This window comes from Pseudorasbora parva, chromosome 23, assembly GCF_024679245.1.
Source record: "Pseudorasbora parva isolate DD20220531a chromosome 23, ASM2467924v1, whole genome shotgun sequence".
NCBI lineage: Eukaryota > Metazoa > Chordata > Actinopteri > Cypriniformes > Gobionidae > Pseudorasbora > Pseudorasbora parva.
The window spans coordinates 7,971,884-7,990,257 of NC_090194.1; the positions used below are offsets into that span (position 1 = coordinate 7,971,884).

General features: G+C 37.4%; 1 protein-coding gene across 1 annotated transcript in view; it reads left to right on the plus strand.

The window, feature by feature from the left end:
- The first annotated feature begins 953 nt into the window (after positions 1 to 953).
- Positions 954 to 18,374, plus strand: part of mtnr1bb (melatonin receptor 1Bb) — a 28,878-nt gene continuing 11,457 nt past the window's right edge. Inside the window, exons 1-2 of the mRNA XM_067433864.1 lie at positions 954 to 1,321; positions 1,428 to 1,674. Of these exons, the coding sequence (XP_067289965.1) occupies positions 1,479 to 1,674 (196 nt within the window). The 5' untranslated portion in view covers positions 954 to 1,321; positions 1,428 to 1,478. The remainder of the gene's footprint in view (positions 1,322 to 1,427; positions 1,675 to 18,374) is intronic.

Sequence of the window (18,374 nt, forward strand, 5' to 3'; positions counted from 1 at the left end):
GTTAATTGTGTGTGTTTTATTTGTGATGAGGCAGTGAAACATGCCAAATTTAGCTATTTCCATGATTTATCACATTTATGTTGTTAAGATTCAATAATATTTTGAGTTTATATTTATTAAACTAATTTCCTTCATTGTATCAACTAATTTTTTTATTTCAATGAACTCAAAATAGTAAGGCAACCACGTTACTTACTTTTTAAAATTAAACCAATATATATATATATATATATATATATATATATATATATATATATATATATATATATATATATATATATATATATATATATATATATATATATATATATTTGCAGTGCAGGTGAAAATAAATAAGATAATATTTTGTTAATGTTGATTTGCTCTCTCTCTCTCTCTCTCTCTCTCTCTCTCTCTCTCTCTCTCTCTCTCTCTCTCTCTCTCTCTCTCTCTCACACACATACACACACACACACACACACACACACACACACACACACCCTGTTGTTGAGGCATATCACTTGGTACCCTTAGTTTTTGTGCATTTTGTTTACCTGTTACAACTTGGCCCAGTAGTGGGGTAGGTTGTAAAAAAGGACAACCTTGTGTTTGTCATCATCTCATGACAACCAAGTCTGTGATATAGTTGTAGAAATTTTAATTGTTGCCATTTGTCATGTGGGTACTTTGCCTAAAATTTTCAGACGTGTAGCTAAAAAAAAAAAAAAAAAGTTTTCGGTGCTGAAGAAAAAAGTGTTACAATCACACCCGGTCTTCCCTACATGTTGGTTACCTGAGACTTTTATATTTAAAATAACTTATAGCCCCAGCCAGCCTCCTTACCTCAGGTCATACCTTGCGTGTGTATATCTGTTGAAGGCGAGTGGGTCCTGGAGCACATGAGTTGTTATGACAACTCCCGCGCAAATAAGAGATGCGCTGAGCCCGTGGTTTGCCTCAGTTCGGAGCGCGAGCCAATCATCTAGCCAGCTTCCCCTCTCATCACGAGATGGATTTACAATTCCGAGCAGCTGCTTTAAAAAATAACTTGGAGCGAACGTAACGGTCGCCATGGGGCAACACGGTGCCAAGACTGTCGTATTCCTTAGTACTTTTAAGGTGAGGGGAAAGCAAGGTGAGCATTCGCGCTAGACAAACAACTGAACTAGCCTACAAGACAGAAATGAGTTTGAGGTGCTGAGAAGATGTTGAGACGGACTCATCTCATTTTTCTGAAGAGAGGAATGAAGGATGCGCGGATAAACCAGATGCGACGCGGATTCATGGCTCAGCTGTTCCCAACTTCTGTTGAAAGGCAACTGAAATGATTCGCTTTTTACAAGTATGGGAATTACAAATACAAAGAAACGATACGATATATTCAAATATATACCCTTTTACTTTAATAGGCGCAGTCCGTTCTGAAGTTTTTCTATTTAATTCCTCAGGTTGCGTGAATAACTTTACTCACCATACCTTGGAGAACAAGTTGGTCCGGGATGCCAGACAATATCGCCTTTCTGACGAACAGCACAGAATTGGGGCACGTCGGTCGCGCGTTGGGTCCGAGCGCGCGCCCCGCCTGGGCAATAGCGGTGCTGGCCAGCGTGCTGATCTTCACCACTGTAGTGGATGTTTTGGGTAACCTGTTAGTCATAATTTCGGTGTTCAGGAATCGGAAACTGAGAAATGCTGGTGAGCTTTCATTTATCTTTATGAGCAACACTCACATTTACTCGTTGGTAAAGCGATTCACGTGCCATTTAGGGCGCAAGTGTTGAATGGTAATATGAATAATGTACTAAATGACTTGTTTCCCCTTTACTTGACACGAATCTCCTTTGACATGTTGCATTAAGTGTAAATTATATATGGTGAAAAAACATGTTTCTGATTCTCTGACATCCTCGCCTGTGTGTTTTAGTGTTTTGAGTTGGTTAAATGTAAACCGTTTACACTTACACCCTCGCTGTGGAGAAATTTACACCATCGTGTTTATTTAGTGTTAGTAAAGAATTATTGTAGTAAAAAGTAAATGCCCTGAAACTGGCAAAACATCTTATGTAACAGCAAAAAGTCAGCTACTTTGGGAAGTAGACACCTAAAAGTTTGTTTTAATTCAAATTCAGCATTTTAGCACTTAATGTGCTCATGCATAAAAAAATCAAGGCTTCCAGCAACTATATCAATATTTTGCTTCCTTACAAGTTCCTCACAGTTTTGGGGTGGAACACCTTGTTTCAGCAATTTTTAAGTCTGAGCGTTAGGTAGTGTTAAGATCACTTCACCTTGACCATGTCATGAAAAATGTACAGTGGCTTATCGCTCTCAGCAGTGTGGGCTTCAAAGACTTTTGACTGTAGTTAAGGCATAATTGGACGTGTACATCAGTGAAAAATCTGGCACCCTTCTAAGCCTTGTTAGACCTTTTATTTAATAGTAAATGGATGCGTTTGATGTTTGAAAATTGATGTTAAATCTAATTACCCACTTGAATGACCCCCCCCCCCCCCCCTTTAAAACTCATAATCCTGATTAAAAAAAAATAGTTTTAGGAGAAGAGCTGATGTTGAACTTATTGTCTAACTGCTGCTGGACTTGTGATGTGTGACACTGGGGAATTTAGAGGAGACACATTTCAGCTCTTTCAATGCCTTTAGCCATATGTGTGTGAGTGTTTGTGGGATTGTTCCACACACCACTCATGCAATTGAGTGGGAATGCATTCAGAACCCATTGACAGGCCAAAAATGGCTAAATATTTAGTGGTCTTTGCAGGGTGTAAATTGCACAATGGCCTTCAGGGAGGTCATTATAATAATAAATGCAACTTTCACATGCAACTAATTTGACATAAACTGTGCGCTTCTATTTCATTGTTGTTAAGTGTTGTGTTTTCAGCAAACAGTTTGCTTCATACATTCAGATTAACAGCATTAAAGAGGGCAATTGCAGGGATAGCGTTGCTCTTGTTAATGTTGTTAATGCTTGTCAACTGAACTGTATTTGCATTTTAAACACATTATGTTCTTTGTTCATGCAAGAAATTCCATCCTGAATGAGCGCAGTTTTATAGCTTATTAAAATTATGTTTAATTAACAAACTTGGCGACAAGGACGTTCAAATTATCTATCCAAACAACTCGTCATCAGCAATTACCACATCTATCCTATCAGCATGAGAGGAACCCTTTATACAGTAAATACACTCATCTAAAGGATTATTGGGAGCACCACACTAATACTGTGTTTGACCCCCTTTCACTTTCAGAACTGCCTTAATTTTACATGGCATTGATTCAACAAGGTGCTGAAAGCATTCTTTAGAAATGTTGGCCCATATTGATAGGATAGCATCTTGCAGTTGATGGAGATTTGTGGGATGCACATCCAGGGCACGAAGCTCCAGTTCCACCACATCCCAAAGATGCTCTATTGGGTTGAGATCTGGTGACTGTGGGGGCCATTATAGTACAGTGAACTCATTGTCATGTTCAAGAAACCAATTTGAAATGATTCAAGCTTTGTGACATGGTGCAATATCCTGCTGGAAGTAGCCATCAGAGGATGAGTGCATGGTGGTCATAAAGGGATGGACATGGTCAGAAACAATGCTCAGGTAGACTGTGACATTTAAACAATGCCCAATTGGCACTAAGGGGCCTAAAGTGTGCCAAGAAAACATCCCCCACACCATTACACCACCACCAGCAGCCTGCACAGTGGTAACAAGGCATGATGGATCCATGTTCTCATTCTGTTTACGCCAAATTCTGACTCTACCATCTGAATGTCTCAACAGAAATTGAGACTCATTAGACCAGGCAACATTTTTCCAGTCTTCAACTGTCCAATTTTGGTGATGTTGTGCAAATTGTAGCCTCTTTTTCCTATTTGTAGTAGAGATGAGTGGTACCCGGTGGGGTCCCATCCGCCTCAAAGTTGTGCGTGTTGTGGGTTCACAAATGCTTTGCTGCATAACTCGGTTGTAACGAGTGGTTATTTCAGTCAAAGTTGCTCTTCTATCAGCTTGAATCAGTCCACCCATCTCCTCTGACCTTTAGCATTAACCAGGCATTTTCACCCACAGGACTGCTGCATACTGGATGTTGTTCCCTTTTCACACCATTCTTTGTAAACCCTAGAAATGGTTGTGCGTGAAAATCCCAGTAACTGAGCAGACTGAGAAATACTCAGACTGGCCCGTCTGGCACCAACAACCATGCTACGCTCAAAATTGCTTAAATCACCTTTCTTTCCCATTCTGACATTCAGTTTGGAGTAGTGTTGTCACAATACCAAAATTATGACTTCGATACGATACCAGACTAACAAATCGAAACTAAATCGATACCACAGTAAAAAAAAAAAAAAAAAAAAAAAAAAGATAAGATGGTTAATATGACAACAAAACTTTTACTAAAAATGTATGTGGCCAGCATGTTCCTTAGGGTTGGGCATCATTTTGATTTGAATAATTATTGATCAATTGATCAATTACTATTAAAATTATCTCACAAATTTTTGCTATCTCAATGTATTTTTTACAATGGGGTAATTGTGTTGCAATAGCTTACACACAGCACAAGAAAGCTTGATTTCGAATGGTAAATTGAATTTAAAAAGAAGAGTAAACAGTAATAAAATAAGAACAAATAAACAGATTACAAACAATAGCACAAATAAATGCAATAGAATAGACGATACAAATTAAATAGACTGCTTTATTTTTTTCAGGTAGGTCTAACATTCAGCTAAGAAACTGAATAAAAAAAATGCATAGTAATTACATTTAAAACCACATTGGTTAATGCTCTTTGTAAAAAATTCAATAGCGTACAGATTAAACTATTAAAGTTACACAAGTTGATCAGTCAAGAGCAGTGTGATTGTTTGTCTTTTTGTAGTTTGAATAACAAATGACTGCGGTCCCTTTAAGACTAACGGACGCATGGATCCTAAACACTGTTCCTGTTACTCACACAACTGTTTGCGACTGTGTTTACGTTAATACTCTTCCAGATGTGCACTGATAATTCTTTGAGTGTATTTGACCAATAATAAGCTGGAAAAGGAAGCAAATGTTTGCACTTGTATCATGTCAGAGGTGGCTTTATTACGGTAGGCTATGTGTGCGCTTCAGATGTGAGCACGAAATCTCCGGGATTAATAGAATTAATTTACGTACAATCCCGTGGAAATTCAGACCGATCACACACTAACACTAACACACTGTCATGAGGAAAAAGTCCAGCAGAACACGTGTTCGCCGTGCTCAGAGGTTAACCAGGCTGAGTAAGAATATGCCGGTGTGTGTCAACTCGCTTTCGGTCGGAGAGGAGAGCGCAGCTGGTATCGATACTGTAAAAACTGAGAATCGTATCGTTTCAGATATTCCAGTATCGATACATATCGAAATATCGATATTTTTGACAACACTAGTTTGGAGTTCAGGAGATTGTCTTGACCAGGATCACAACCCTAAATGCATTGAAATAACTTCCACGTGATTGGTTGATTAGATAATTGCATTAACGAGAAATTAAACAGGTGTTCCTAATAATCCTTTAGGTGAGTGTATAAATGCAACTGTCGACTCACCGACATTCCCCAACAGTTTTCAGCATCCCTCCACCACACCGACTCCTCACTCTTGGCTTGTTCCTACCTCAGCCAGGAATACGGTACTCTGGGTTCAGGCCAAATACTGAGCTCAGAGCCCACTCCCATACATACCATTTATTCTATCTGACTTTTTTGTAAGTAAGTGCTCTGGAAACGTTAATGTATGAGCCATTTTATGGGTGGCCAAAATTATGAGCTAGAAATGTATCTTTATATTTACAGGTAAAGCTTCATATTATGGGTTGTCCATCAGGGGTGATCAAGCCTTCTTTAGTGGGATCAGAAGCAAGCCATTCTGGAATATTATGCTGTACTCCAAAGCATTAAATGACTTTTCACAGTGAAGTGGCTCACCAATACCAGCAGCTAAAAAGGCTCACAATGATACCTCTTCCGCCATGCTTCACTGTGGTAGAGATGCATGTATTATTATATTTCTCTTTAGATTTTCAAAGACACCTTGTTGGAGCATATTCATGAAACTTACATTTCGTAGTTATTCATCACTCCACACTTTAAAAATCAATAGTTTGTGGTTAAGACAATTAAAAGATTAGTGTTTAGCCATTTTGGGCTCTTTTTTTTGCCTAGGAGTGTAAGCGTGGAGAACGCTCACACAAAAGCGCACTTCAAAGCTCATGTATTTTCGCAGTGAGCAAGAACCAGACCTGTCTGCTTCAAAGGTGCACTCGCAGTCTTATATCACCGTCTGTCTGATAGACACTCCTGACTCTCTCTGCCTTCCCCCTCCAAAGCCATTCGAGCACATGGAGGTGGGATCAGCTCATTAGATGGAGTAAGAATGCTGTCAGATTTTGTGCATGGTTTCCCCCCGATGGCCGTGGCGACTGCCGCTGTCTTCTTGCCTCTCGCCTGAATGGATCTTCTCTGAAAGAGGAGTATTTTTTTCTTCATTTCAACCCTTTGTCATTACTATGGCCAATCAGGCACCTAACACAAGCAATAACACTGACACTAACACCCAAAGAGGCATTAAAACACCGCGAAATGGTGCACAGAGAAAATTGGATCTTTAGTGGTGCGCGTTGTGTGAACTAACAACCAGGGCAGAGAGCTGAGAAACAATGGAAACTGAAAGCCTTGTTCTCCAAACAAGTGTCTGTTTCCAGAATCCTGTGAGCATCTTCACCCATTTCACGATAACGAAGCCCATTCTGATGAGAGGTCGGGTATGAAAGAGACTGTATAAAAAGGCTCTTTCTCTCCATGTGTTTCACTTCTCTGTTTATGCCATGCTCTATTAGTCAGACTTCCACGTCGAGTTCACATTCAGGATTACTCGTACAGCTGTCATTTGAAGGCACATGGCGACCAGGGCTTCTGGAGTATCTCTGTCCGTTGGCCCCTCTCCCTTGCACCGTCCCCTGTGAGGTTATGTAATCGTGTTTCGAGAACGGGGGCGAGTGCCAAGTGAAGTCCTCCTGCTGTCAGATTCCTGGAGTATGGATGTTACAGTAGTCAGCGTGACCTTCAGCACGTGTTTGTGAGCATTGAGGTGTGCGTGCGTCGAAAATATGGCAACGAAAGCCGCAGAGGAGACCATGAAAATAAGAATGAAAATGGAGACAGAGAGAGTTTCTGTGCTGCGATTGGGTAGTCTTATAATTTAAGCTTAAGTCAGACATTAGTAGGCTTGACATGAAGCCAAGACTTTGGAGAAGATTAGTGATGGCGTAATGACTGTGACTGGTATGGCGTTCGCTGTAGTTTTTAATTAAGTCAGAGATCTGAGCTTCAGATTCATTTTTGGATTTAAAGGGATAGAAAACGTAACATTTACTCACCTTGACTTATATTGTTTCAAATTTCTTCAAAAGTATCTTATTCTTACCAAGGCTACATTAGATTGATTTAAATACATGTTTTCTGTTTGCATTTTACGATGTTATTTATTGCTGTGATGTAAAGCATCATTACTCCAGTCTCATGATCCTTTGGAAATCATAATCAAGAATAATTTCTTATTATTAGCATTATCAAATAGGTGCACTGGGGGAAAAAAAAAATTGGTCTCCAATTGAAATTTTTTTAAGTGACTGATCACATCTAAATTTTTCAGTTGGCATAAAGGTGTCTGCATACATTTTGGTTTGACTATAGATATGTGTTATATCATATGTGTGTATATTCCCTTTATTATGGTTTTGGAAATCTATGAAAAGTCAAATTAAATGTGGTGGGTAGGTTTAGGTTTAGGGGATAGAATATTACAGAATAACAACCATTACGTCTATGGAGAGTCCCCACAAAGATAGCAAAACCGAGTATGTGTGTGTGTGTCCTTGTCCTTATTACATTGTGGGGACCAAATGTCCCCATAAGGATAGTAAAACCTGAGATCACATACATTGTGGGGACCAGTGGTCCCCACTTTGCCCCACAAAATGCTTATAAATCATACAGGATGAGTTTTTTTTTGAGAAAGTAAAAATGCAGAAAGTTTCCTGTGATGGGTAGGTTTAGGGGCAGGGGCAGTGTAAGGGGATAGAAAATACGGTTTGTACAGTATAAAAACCATTACGTCTATGGAGAGTCCCCACAAAGATAGTGAACCAGACGTGTGTGTGTGTGTGTGTGTGTGTGTGTGTGTGTGTGTGTGTGTGTGTACCTACTTAAACATATTTTTGGGAACAAAATTGTTCCCAGAAGCGAGCAAAAACAGACACAATCTCTAAAAACCTACATTTGGGGACATCCTCATTTGTAAAACTTAAAAAGTATTTTTTTGTTATATGTAAAAATGCAGAAGGTTTCTATGATGGGTAGGTTTAGGGAGTGGGTTAGATGATAAACAGGGCTATGCATGATTAAACCTAAATCGGGTCAGTGTCCATCCGCTGAGTTGTCAAAGCCTCTCAGCATCTGTGGTGCTTCTCGTATAAGGTGTATATCTGCTCTCTCTCTCTCTCTCTCTCTCTCTCTCTCTCTCTCTCTCTCTCTCTCTCTCTCTCTCTCTCTCTCTCTCTCTCTCTCTCTCTGAGTGTGTGGGATTTTGAATTTCTCCTTGATTTTTTGAGCCTTGGTGAGAGAGTGTTATAACTGAACTGCTGTCCTCATCACCTGCCTCTGAAGCAGTAATGCAGAGCTTAGTATGGCGTTTATGTCCTGCAAAAGTGTGGAAACACCTCGCAAACAGACACACCCCAGGGAGACCAAAGAAATGAACACCAATCGCAAAGTGGAGGGATGTTTGTCTGACATTAAGAGACTCGAGAGGAAGCAGGAAATAAAAGAAGAACAGAGCCCTTCAAAGAAAGACCGCCGCCATCAGCAATAAGATCAGTCTTACAAATCCGAATCCTTTCCATATCTGTTTTGAATTCTTTGTGCATTTTGGACCTTTGGGCAATTCCGTTAGAAAGTAGGTTTGTGCTGGAGAGCTGTGGGTTGGATGCACATTGCAGGCTGTAGACTGTCTGAACAGTGCTCAGAGAGGGAGAAAGCAGCCCACCTGCCGTTGTTTAATGCCTGGAGACTCTCCTCACAGGGCAGTAAAAACGTTTCCAGAAGCATCAAAGTTTAACGTGGCTAGGGTCTACTCTGAAGAAAGCAACACAGATTTGTTTGGGCTCTTTAAAGACATTCAATACCAAGGATTTTAAACACAAGGCCTTTATGAGCAGATGATTTGATGTGTATTCCTGAGAACGTTAACCTCACTGTTTTTCTCGCTGTCTTTCCTGTTATACAATACTTTTGAGCTTTAGGTTCAAGGTTTTTTCAATGTCAAAGCAAACTTAATTACATAGCAGCAATAAAATGACATTGATGTCTAAAGGTTAGTAAAAGGCAGTACTATTTTATATATTTTTTGCCCATGCCTTTAGAAGTTTTGATTATATCTCATTGATTGTTTTAGAGATAAACCACTAATATAACATTATATTATAATCCATTGTTATTCAACTGAGTATGCGTCTCGTCCCCAAGGATGTCGTTATAGTTAAAGGGATTTAAAAAACTATAATCTGGAGGGAAAGGCACATATTTATTCTCAAGAAAGCATGTTTGCTTAAAACATTTTAATTAGAGAATGGACATGTTGGAAACTTGTTTTCTAGTACAAATATCAAAACGTTTTTACATGAAGACATTTACTTTAGAAGCAAAGTGACTTTAAGCGATATTAAGTCTTATTTTCTGAAAGAATCATTAAATGATTCTGTTTATGATTCAGTTCATGCTAAAAATGAGAACAAATATCTGCCAGTGGAGTTACAATTATAAACTTAATTTAAAGGGAAAACAAGATTATTTTTCTGAACTTGCACTGGCAGATATTTTTTCTTGTTTTAAGAATAAACTTTTTTGATCACATTTTCACTAAACAATAATTCATATTGTGTCCGTTTAGTCTTGATTTAAGAATATTTGGATATTTGTTTTGGAAAACAAGACAAAATTCATTGAATTTGAATTTTTAAGCAAAATATGCATTCTTGAATTATTGTATTTTTTTAAAAAAAAATTACAGTCTATTGTTTTGTCCAATAATCATTTTATATTATAAATATGCATTTCCCTCTTGAAAATATCTCATGAAATCTCTAACTATGACGACATCCTTCAGGACGTGACGCATATGCAGTTGAATAACGATGGATTATGTAACATTATGTTGTATTATTGGTTTCTCTCTAAAACAATCCATGACATTTTTTATGTAATCAAAATTTTTAAGAGCCTTTGGCAAAAAATAAGAACACAGTGAAAAACAATGAAACATCTGGAAAAATTCTTATTAAATTACCAAATTTTTTTTATGCCAGAAGTGAATCAACAAGACCCAGAAACATAGCACGTGAAATTAGAAGTTAGAAGCCTACTGAAATTACATTTAAAATTTATGTTTAGTTATTTGTTATATTAGGGTGAAACATTTGTGTAATATTTTATTCAGTATATTTTGACACATTTAGAAAGATTTCTTTTATTTGGCGAGGAAGGAAACGTTTCGTAATGTTTCAGAAGATTTCTGTTTCAAATAAAATATTTCAAAAATATTAAGTGCAGTTTTTCAACATTAATTATTAATGAGTTAAAATTGTAACTTAAAAAAAAAATCAACAAAATGGACTGGACTGCATTTATAGTACAAATATCAAAAATAAAAAAATAATTTTTTAGTTGCAATATTGTCCTGTTTAACACTGTGAAGCTGCTTTGAAACAATCGTCATTGTAAAAGCGCTATATAAATAAAGTTGATTGAATAAGAAATGTTATTTAAGCACCAAAACTTTGTGATGAATTATAAAGGATGAGACACTGAAAACTGGACTAATGGCTGCTGAAAATTCAGTTTAACCATCCCAAATTGCATTTTTAAATATATTAAAATAGAAAAAAGTTATCTGAAATCGTAATATTATTGCACAATATTATTTTTAATTTGATCTAACCAAAAAGGAGCTTTCTTTCGAGAACAATAAAACAGTTCTTACCCATCTTTTGAATGATAAGGTATATGATGTGGACTTGAAGATGTACTTCATAACATTAATGACGCAGTAAATGTTAAGTGAATTTGTCTATTCTGTGAAATAGTGCTCGCATCTCCCTTTCTTTTCCAAGACCGTTTAATTATATTCAATCTATTCAGCCCAGTTGAGCTATGGTATCATCAGAGCCTGTATGTGTCAAAAGTGAATTCACCAATGTAATAAAACTTCGCTGGTGTCCTTTATTCCTTCTTTTGTTTTTTCCCCCCTTACCAGTCTTTCCCTCACTGATGCGCCAGCAAATGTCATTGCCCAGGAGGGGTTTGAAATTTAACGGGTAAAAAAAACTCTCTACCAAACGGTTTGTATTCAGTTCTTGTTTGGTTCTACAGCAGGTTCAAATAGGAGACATAGTTTCGGCATCACTTTTTCAGGTTTACTTGATGATAGGTTCACAACAGTAACCGTTTGTCTCCGCCTGTCTGTTCTCAGCACGCCAGCCTCTTATAATCTTTTTGAAAGATGCTTAGATTTGAATGCATAAAACACAAAAATGTCCACCCTTTCTGTCTCCGTCCAATTTAACAGATGCAGCCCTGATACTCACTGGACCATGATGTTGTCGTCTCAGGGTGACACTTTAAACCAAAGGTCTTGCAGTTGGATTGTTGCAGACAGTGACAGAAACAGCTTTTTAAACATTTTTATGTTTATGGTCACATTTATTTATATATTTTGTGTGTTTGTGTCGAAATGCCATACAAACGCACCCATAATAAAGCGTGTTAATTTACACAGAACTAAATTGATGCTGAAGCTTTGCAAACATTACGTTGCTTTTTAGGCGAATGCTCTCTTATACATGCGGCATGCTGACTTTACCTTGGCACAAGATAAAACAGCAAAACCCTGGGCAGGCAGGCTGAGGCATCACCATGATCTTCAAAACCAATTCATCCTGATTTCACAAACCAGAGACCCAGCAAAAAAAGTGCTGCATGTCAAGATTTTCGAGCCCCATTATGCATATACATTTAGGCATGATCTGATCACTTTAATGAAATCCATCGTTCCAGCCCCTACAAGCAGTGATAATAATGCAAAGCTCTGGACTAAATCATTTGATCACTGGGAGTTGTGGGCTGAGGCATACGCTCTGAATTTCATGAACCCCTAATTTTGATCTGATCAAAGATTGCATGCCTGAAGCATTTTAAAACCTTTAAATCTTTACTTTTACATTAGCATGAATAAAAATCCACACTGTTCAGAAAGAAAAATTAAAATTAGGCGAACCCAAAACACACATATACCGATCAAGCATAACATTATGACAATATCAAATCAATAACACTGATTATCTGTTAGTGGGTGGGATTTATTAGGCAGTAAGTGAACATTTTGTCCTTATAGTGGATGTGTTAGAAGCTGGAAAAATTGGCAAGCGTAAGGATTTAATGATGAATCACGTTTTTTACATCACGTGGATGGCCGGGTGCGTGTGCATCTCTTACATGGAGAACACACGGCACCAGGAAGCACTAAGAAAGCAAGCCGGAGGAGGCAGTGTGATTCTTTGGGCAATGTTCTGCTGGGAAACCTTTGGTCCTGCTATCCACGGGATGTTACTTTGACACGTACCACCTATCTAAGCATTGTTGCAGACCATGAACAACCATAAACGGTATTCCCTGGTGGCTGTGGTCTCTTTCAGCAGGATAATGCACCCTGTCACAAAGCAAAAATGGTTCTGGAATGGTTTGAGGTGCACAACAACAAGTTTGAGGTGTTGACTTGGTCTCCAAATTTCCCAGATCTCAAACTAATCGAGCATCTGTGGAATGTCCTGAACAGACCAATCCATGGAGGCCCAAATTCACAACTTACAGGTCTTAAAGGATCTGCTGCTAACCTATTGGTGCCAGATACCACAGCACACCTTCAGGGGACTAGTGGAGTCCATGCAGGTCATGGCTGTTTTGGCAGCAAAAGGGGGACCAACATAATATTAAGAATGTATATATCTTCTCACTAAAGAGTTCACCACAGCCAGAAAAGATGATCTGTTGTGACATTTATTCTGCTGTTTGCAGTTACATAACATAATCTGAGACATTTTATTTACATTACTCCATGACTCATCTGATTCACGTTGAAGGAGTCAAAGGTCAACATGTTGACATTTTGACAGAGGCCTTCAATGAGAATATTGTGTTTTATATGGATGTTCAGACGAGTGAATGATGTAATGGTGTTTGGCTGCAAGGAACAGAGGTTCGGAGTGGGCTGACTGATCATATTGTAGCTTGTAGAGAAGTTGCAGATGTGGTTTGATACAAGTAGGATAGTCTTTTTTCAATTTGTGTTTGGTAGAATGATGTAAAACTCATGCAGCAGTTATACTTTGAGAGGAAAACAACAAATTCCAGAGCAGGAAGAGCAAGATTTTGAATGTGTAATACTTTTTTATATATTTTATTTATGGCAAAGTAAACCTGAAATATCAGGTATGAGAGTTTATTTTGGCTTACTGAAAATGAGCCGACCAATTAATACAGAATTTACAGAATTTATGACAAAACACTATTGAAGGAAATCCATGTTTGCACTGTTGATGGTGCCATTATAAGCATCTTTGAAAATAACAGAATTTCCAGATCCAAAAACTAGCAAAGAAGCAGAAAAAAGCAATAGAAGCATTGCTTGCGTTATTTGTAAAATAATGTAACCATCAAACATTTTGATTATTGTTCTGATCCATTTTCTCTCAAATTTCTACCTGATCTTAACTTTAATTTTGTTTTGTTGGAGTAAAATAACATATTTAGTTTAATTCCGGTGTGGTTTTATGTGCTTCCGTTCAGTTTAGTATTAATTGCGTCCTAGTTAGGCTATGTCTATTGTCTGGCTATCAACAGACCAAGCTCAATTTAAGACATTGGTCTGGAGAGTCTGCTCTGTATTTTCTACAGCACAAGAGGTGTGATCAACGAGCATTATTCAAATGACTCTTTATGCAAGTAGATAGTCCTTCAGCCAATCAGACTACAAGACGCGTGATCAACAGGCAACAACCCATTGCTTCTCTATCCGTCATCACGTTAAACCCGCCAATAGCGCGCCAGGTGGATAAGCCAGTCTGTGATTGGTTCCCGCTAAAGTGTAACAGAAGCAGTAGAAATGAATGTACCGGTTTCCAGACTGAGCTGCGGGCCGAAATCAAATCGCCGGCAGACCAGGCTCGGTTTACCCAGTCTACTATGTCTACATTAATCATGATAGATTTGAAAAAAAAATGTGTTTAGTTTTCCAAAGATTCATCAAAAAACATCAAAAAATGCATAGAACCTCATAAAATCTCACTGAGATGATACAGATGCAAATCTTCTGGCAGGATATTTTTATTTAACAAAATATCTCACCATTCACTGATGCGTTCAGGTTGCACTCACTCACCATTATTATGTTTGGTCTAAAACAAAAATCCTCTCTGTTTTGGCACAGGACAGCAAATGCTAGTCCTTTCAGGACTGTGATATAGAAGTATGCAAAATAACATTTTAGCAACTGTGTGAAAGTGAGTAGCACATAACTGCCACAATAACAGCATAAATACATCTATTGGTACAATATGCGTCACATGACTAAACGTCTCATCGTCTTCACAGTCCACAATGTGAAAACAGTTTCCAAATGTATCCACTTTGGAGAGCATTTTCAAAAAGCATTGTTTTCAAGAATAAAAACACCACTTCAGTGTGGATGGAAGGCCAAACCAAGAGAAAAAGATTTTCAAACGAAAACAGTGTGGGCAACCCGTAACCCGTGTTTTTCTAAACTTCTACTTGTAAAAGTGCACTGGAACGGCAGTCAACTTCCCACCTGTGAACTCGTACTAGATCACTGTACTCCCAGTTACGTACCCTGACGTCACAGCCTGCGAAACAACAAGTGCAGCCCCTACAGAAATATAAATGACGTGAATATATAATACGTATAACTGCTTCTCTTTCCTTATGCACATGTTTTTTTCTCCTCCATTTCCCTCAAACAAGCAAGCAGTAAGCACCCTGGCGCACACACACACACACACACACACACACACACACACACACACACACACACACACACACACACACACACACACACACACACACACACACACACACACACACACACAGCCCCTAAACCTACCCATCACAGGAAACATTCTGCATTTTTACTTTCTAAAAAAAAATTATCCTGTACAATTTATAAGCATTTTGAAAGTGGGGACATGGGTAATGTCCTCATATTTCACCCTCTCCTTGTAATACCTGTCATACCCATGTCATTATTTGTGTCCTCATATGTCACAAAACGTGCCCACACACACACACACAATTACTATGTTTAACCTGGACTAAAATTGTCTATTACTAGCAAGTTTATGCAATGTTAGGTTCATAATAAATAAAATCTGTGGTGTCTTTTCTATGAAATTGGCTATGAAATTGTGAACTTGAAATATAAATCTGAAGACACGGACATATAGCGCTTTTCTTAGTATGTTGGATTGACATTTTTTTAGCTACTTCTTTTGTAAAGACGATCAAAACAGACTTTGATAGCCTGCCATGAACATATTCTCATGAATATGAGATATATAACCAATCGGAAGAGAGCCCTTCTAGCCAAACATAGACAAAAAAGGCAGTACCTTCCCCTACCATCCTGGGAATTTTTTTTGCTTACATCTACCTATCAATTCCTCACGCTCAGGCAGTTTGGCGTGACTTTGCCTGGAACGCTACAAAGTCGTGAGTCCTGGTTTGAAATCGTAACTTACGGGCTCAAAACCCTGCCTGGAATGAAGCATTAGTCTCTTTGGTCACTGATTACATTCAACTGTCTGCCATTTTGTTTCTCTGTGTATTTATTTATACTCCCGTCTCATTCAGTTCATTGTCAGTTCTTGTCTTTATGCCATACGTTGCTGTATACCTTCATCTATGTATTCTCTGTGTTTATTAAATTAAGTTACTATTTTATCTACATCATCATCATTCTGTGAACTACCACTTCAGTTGTGACAGATTGATTCATCATTAAAAAAATATTTTTTATTTGAATAAAATCAATGAATTAAGATGATAGCTCATGAGGCATTTTCTTTTTTTTCTTAAGATTTTTGTTCAAATTGTTGTTTTTTTCATTAAACTTACTCAAGTGTTGATTAAAAAACAAAGCTATAATAAAATGTTTTGTTGTTTGTTTAAAAGCAGAGACTGTTCTTTCTTTTCAATTTGATATATTGTATGTTTAGATATTAATACAACAAAATATTCTGAGGCCATGGACATGGTTACACTAGTTTAAGGTGTCATTGTTACAGTGTAATTATATATTAAGTACTGAATTACTAATATTAAGTATATTAAGTAATTATATAATAAGTACTGAGTAATATTAATTAAGTTCGGGTTAGGATTAGGGTTTGGTTGAGGTTAGTTGTATGCATAATTTGCTGTTATTATTAAAGTAAGTACAATTAACATATAACAAGAAAGAGCACTGTAAAATAAAGTGCTACCAAAGTTTTTTGGAAATGATCAAAAATGCTGGTGCTGGCTGGCAGATACAAAAATATGTTGTCATGGAAAGTTCATAATAGTAGATAGTATAATTACAGTATAATAGTCAGTAAATAATTATTTCATGCAATTTATTTTTATTTTTATATTTTTATTTTTAATATATATATATATATATATATATATATATATATATATATATATATATATATATATATATATATATATATATATATGCTGTATATATTAGTAATAGAGAGCCTTCAGGACCTTCATGCTGTGGAGGTGAGGGGATCTGTTTGAAGCTGCAGTGGCCATGGCTCAAAGGCACAATATAGTGCTTGTCATTTGGTTCTACTGAGAGTTCATGCTTCTGGGTTCCAATTAAGATTAGCCCTTGGTGCTGTATTTGGGCCTCAGTCCAGTTTTTCATCATTCTTACTTCACATATCCCCAAACACGGGACCCCTGCCACATTTTGCAATCCATAAAAATACAACAAAAAACATGTCACCGTCCTCATCTGCATATTCCAAAAGTTGCAAAAGCCCTATAATGTGATTTCCATATTTTACCTAGTATGAAATGACCTTGTGAATATATCACTCCAAAGGAACAGAAAGTGGTTCCTCAGTAATCCGCCTTGACCCGAGTCCTTCACCCTGATGCATGTTATAATATATCTATAAAAAATTGAACTGCTGGACTGAGTATAATTCCCAACTAGGTTAATATTGATAAGTGCTTTAACATTTCAGGATCAAGGTTTATGCTTTAAACAGATAAACTAAACATTTAATGCTATGCTCCTCACTGCTGAAAACCTTTTTACATGATAATTCTATCATTTTTTTTCTCTTTCTTGAATTAGGAAGTGGCTTTTGAGAAGTAAAGCAGATTATTCATCATTTGAGGTTTCTTGTTGCATACTGCACAGAACCATCTCTTCTTCTTTTATTTTTATTTTTATGTGTGTGTAGTGTGAACATAATGTGTGTGGCTATAATAGTAAAATAAAAATAATGTATAGTTTGTACTTTGTAGACAAACTTTGATGTTGGCTTGAGAATGCCTGGTCTGAATGTTTAAAAAAGCTGTAAGGTTGAAGAGTTTAAGACTAAATTACTATACAGTAGATGCTCTGGATGGATGGATGGATGGATGGATGGATGGATGGATGGATGGATGGATGGATGGATGGATGGATGGATGGATGGATGGATGGATGGATGGATGGACGTTCAGATAGATAGATAGATAGATAGGTATGACAGGCTGTCTGCAGTCAGGAAAGACAAAAACCAAAGCCCCTCACTCGTTCTTTTATGCTCTCATTTCAATGGATGAGGGCCAATAACACAAAAACACAATAACAGACTCCTTGTTGTTATCTGCAACTGTCCAACCTTGAAGTTTCTGAGAACTTGCTCAAAGCTACAGACAACGAACACACTAGTCCTTTTAAGAAAAGTATTGAAGGTTATCAAACAAAATTGAGTTTACTACAGAAAACTAGAATCCCCCTTATATTTAACAAAAACATCTTATATAAGTTTTATAAAAATAAAAGTGCCTTATATGGTTTGTTATAGTTTGCTGTTCACAATTTCCCTTACACTACATTTCTAGCATACCAAGAATACTTTTTAATAAGCTGCTAGAATGTTGGTAGCATGTTTCTATCATGGTTTAACACATTGCTAACTTGTTTTAATATGTTGCTAGGATGTGTGTTT